The sequence below is a fragment of the Gracilinanus agilis genome, chromosome X (assembly GCF_016433145.1).
Source record: "Gracilinanus agilis isolate LMUSP501 chromosome X, AgileGrace, whole genome shotgun sequence".
In the NCBI taxonomy this organism is placed as follows: domain Eukaryota; kingdom Metazoa; phylum Chordata; class Mammalia; order Didelphimorphia; family Didelphidae; genus Gracilinanus; species Gracilinanus agilis.
The window spans coordinates 64,114,158-64,118,017 of record NC_058136.1 but is presented as its reverse complement, the minus strand read 5'-3'; the positions used below and the strand labels follow the sequence as shown (position 1 = coordinate 64,118,017).

At 48.2% G+C, this 3,860-nt stretch overlaps 1 protein-coding gene across 1 annotated transcript in view; it reads right to left on the bottom strand.

The window, feature by feature from the left end:
* Positions 1-800: 800 nt before the first annotated feature.
* Positions 801-3,860, bottom strand: part of PRPS1 (phosphoribosyl pyrophosphate synthetase 1) — a 23,267-nt gene continuing 20,207 nt past the window's right edge. The window contains exons 2-4 of the mRNA XM_044682881.1: positions 2,649-2,852; positions 2,038-2,197; positions 801-1,223 (exon numbers count right to left, since the gene is read on the bottom strand). Of these exons, the coding sequence (XP_044538816.1) occupies positions 1,131-1,223; positions 2,038-2,197; positions 2,649-2,852 (457 nt within the window). The 3' untranslated portion in view covers positions 801-1,130. The remainder of the gene's footprint in view (positions 1,224-2,037; positions 2,198-2,648; positions 2,853-3,860) is intronic.

Sequence of the window (3,860 nt, the reverse complement as noted above, 5' to 3'; positions counted from 1 at the left end):
TCTGAGGCTCTTCTTCCCATGTTCCCAGAGCTAATGACTATCGTTGGTCAGACACGAGGCCTTGGAATTGTCAAAGATGCCCACGAGCTCAGGGAGCCTTAGACTGGTGGCGTTTTTACTCTCTCCATAACCCCTATGTCCCAGCGGTGCCACCCATGAAGAAAGAGGAGTACTGAACTATGGAGGAAATCCACTCCAGTGGAGGCCTAAATTATCCCTCCTCCTCCTCCTCCAATCCATTTAGATTTGGAGATGAGAAGAGTGAAGAAATGCCCAAAGATGCTCCCGAAGAGGCCGTCAAGTCCTGCAGAGGAGGGCTTAAAAACGTACCTGGCTCTTAGATTTGAACGTGGAATTTCTGTGGAACGGCAGAAATGGTTCTGGACGAGATTATCTCAATCTGTACGCCTTGGTGGTTCAGGAGAAGATCCAGCCAAGGGCAAAAGGGACTCCATCACTGAACTTGGAATTTGGAGCCCTGGACTACAACAGGATCCACCCCGCAACTTGTGCGGCCTCTCTCGTGGCCCAAAGTGAACCCTCAAACATGTCATCCTTGCACCAAACACCAGGTACCCCTCTCTCTGCCCAGCCCCTTTTGGCTTCTGCCTTGGCGTGCTGTCAATGTGTGGTGAAGTCTTGTGAGATCCCTGAGGGCAGAGGCAGGTTTCTACCTTCTCCATGTTCCCAGGGGAGTGCCCGGCGCTTGGCAGGGTGCTCAAACACTGGCTCGGGGGCCAGGGATGCCGCCGCTAGGGGAGTCTGGGGACTCTGGCTATAGGCTGACACTAGCACAGTTTAACTTTGCAGACTTTTATTTTTTAACACACAATCTAAGCAACCAGAATGGCTGAAATGTGCATGCAGAGTGGCACATCTGTCCCTTCCCTCCCCACCCCTCACCCTTGCCCTTGCCCTCCAAGCCAGACTTCTAGAGTTAGAGTAAAGCTGAAAGGCTCATTTAGAGAGTAATTAAAGAAAACGGAGCCCCTGGAAACTGGATGTGAGCAAAAAAAAAAAGCCTCTGGAGAGCAGGACAAACTAGCAGAGATATCTACTGAACTTCGGGAATATAACAAATAATGGTGGCATAGCAAAGAAATGCCTCCCAAAGGAAAAAGCAGCCTCAATTATAAAGGAACATGGCTGAACAGGTAGGAGACCGACTCGCCATTGTGAGTTCTCCGGATGGCCTCGGCCAGGATCATAGAGATGTCAATCACCTGGAGGGGGGAAGAGAGGAAAGGAGAGGTCTGTGCCAGGAGCCTTTGGCCAAGGAAGCCCCTTCCCTTCCTGGTCAACTAGGCAACCTGGCCAGACTCTTATTCTCCTACAGTGACAGAGTCTCTTCATCCTGAAGCCTCCCATACTAATAAGGTCACAGGGGCTCTCTGCCCTCTCTAATAAGTCCCCAATGTTCCCGCCACTCAAGCTGAAATAGTTTTTGTTTCTACAGGCTAATGAATCCCAGTAACCACTTCTAATTACCCAGTGCTTTGCTCTCCTGTACTTGAGGGATTCTGGCTGGAGCAACACTGGTTTGTCATAAGACCTTCCTTGAAAAGTCAGGCCTCGGGGCAGCTGGGTGGTTCGGTGGGTAGAGAGCCAAGCCTAACGTCTTGGGTTCAAGTGTGGCCTCAGACAATTCCCAGCTGTGTGACCCTGGACAAGTCACTTAACTCCCATTGCCTATCCCTTACCACTCTTCTGCCTTGGAACCAATATACAGCATAAATTCTAAGCCTGGAGGTAAGGGTTTAAAAAAAAGAAAAAGAAAAGTCAGGCCTGGGGACAGCTAGGTGGCACAATGGAAAGAGCACCTGGTCTGAAGTCAGGAGGACCTGGGTTCAAATCTGGCTTCAAAACATTTCCTAGCTGTGTGACCCTGGGCAAGTCACTTAACCCCAATTGTCTAGCCCTTGCCACTTTTCTGTCTTAGAATTGATACTCAGGCAGAAGATAAGGGTTAAGAAAAAGAAAAAGAATAGTCAGGCCTGCTTATGGCCCCTCAAGATCTATGACAAAATCCCATCTTACCTGTATTTTGGGGCAATGCTTCATCTTGTCTTCCTGAGGTATTGTGTTTGTGACAACAACTGCCTCAAAGCAGGCATGGTTAATTCGAGAAATGGCCGGTCCAGAAAATATTCCATGAGTAAGGATGGCATAGACTTTGGTGGCTCCAGCTGACAGGAGTCTAGCAACAGATATGAGTTCAGTGATGAAATGGGCCTAATTGTAAGGAGATGAAGGGTGGGCAGAAGGAAAGGCCTGGGGAAAATGGGGGGGGGGGGGGAGGAAGACCAAGCCAACTTTATGGTGATCTTCTGTGGACAGAGCACAAGGCTGGACTGTCCACTATCATAATCTCAGTGCTTGGTGTGCTATAGACAGAAGTTTGTTAAGGGAAAGAAGCCTGGGACAAATCCCCTTTACCGCTCCAAAGGACACGGCTATCCGAAGCCATGCGTGTTCCCAGACAGCCTACTAAATGCTTTCGTACTAAACCGTAGGGATACTCCTTGACAGGCCCAAGACCTTGAAAGGCCTCACGACCATGTGGGATTTTCCAATGGTTATCCCAATCAATAGAGAGCCAGTCCCTGTCCCCTGACAAATACTGCTCCTTTCCCACACCATCTACTCACTTATCTGCTGCGTGGCAGATAGTACCACAAGTATCAGCCATATCATCCACTAGAATGGCCACTCGGTCCTTGACGTCTCCAACGAGCACCATTCGGTCTACTTCATTGGCCTTCTTACGCTCTTTGTGAATCAGGGCAAAGTCAACATTCAGTCGGTCTGCAATTGAAGTCACTCTGCAGGCACATGGGGTAAGGCAGTTTACAAATTAGCAATAGTTCCGTAGGGAATCAAGCAGAGGGTGTGTGTGGGGGGGAGGGGATGCAGCAGAGGGTTGAATCTTTGAATTGTGGGATGGGGAGGGTTTAGGCTCTATCACCCAAATGGAATGGATCTCCTAATTTAAATTCTACGACCAATCATTCTAGTCTAAGTGCACAAAATATTGCAGGGAAAGAGACGACAGAAAACTGTGAGAGAAACCTGTGAAGAGATATGACTAAGAGCCATTCCCCAATAGATACATAGTCAAACAAAAGTTTTCAAAAGAAGAAACACAAACTCGAGCAGGCACCGCAAATTACTAATTAAATGCGAAGTTAAACAACTTTGAGGTTTCACCTCACATTCATCAAATTGGCAAAGATAACAAAAGGTGGAAATACTCAAAGCTGGAGGGGTTGTGGGAAGACAGGCAACCTGATACACTGTGGGTGGAGCTGAGAATTGGTGTAACCATTCTGGAAAACAATTTAGAATTATTGAAGAAAAAAATCACTAACCTGCTCATACCTTCTGACCCCTGAGAGATCCCACTGCTGCTGGGAACAGACCCCCTTAAAAGAGGTCAAAGAAAGTGGTCCCACATATCCAAAACATTCATGGCATTCCTTGTGGCAAAAAACATACAGGTATACAGGTGGCAACAACAACAAAACAAAGTTGGGGCCATCAATTGGCTGAATTCAGAGAAACATGGGTGTAACTGACAAGGACTTATTACAGCAAAACCAAACATTCTTAATTGTAATCACTATTCTTGACCCTTGGAGGAGCCACTGAGGAAGAGGAAAGCTAAGGGTGCAGGATATTGTAGGTGGCAGTCTGCTGCTCTTGCTCAATTAACTTTGTGTTACAAGGGAAGCAGGCAGATGGGGTGTGAAAGGGGTGTGTGTGTGTGACACACACACAGAGGGAGAGGGAGAGGGAGAGGGAGAGGGAGAAGGAGAAGGAGAGGGAGAGGGAGAGAGAGAGGGAGAGGGAGAGGGAGAGGG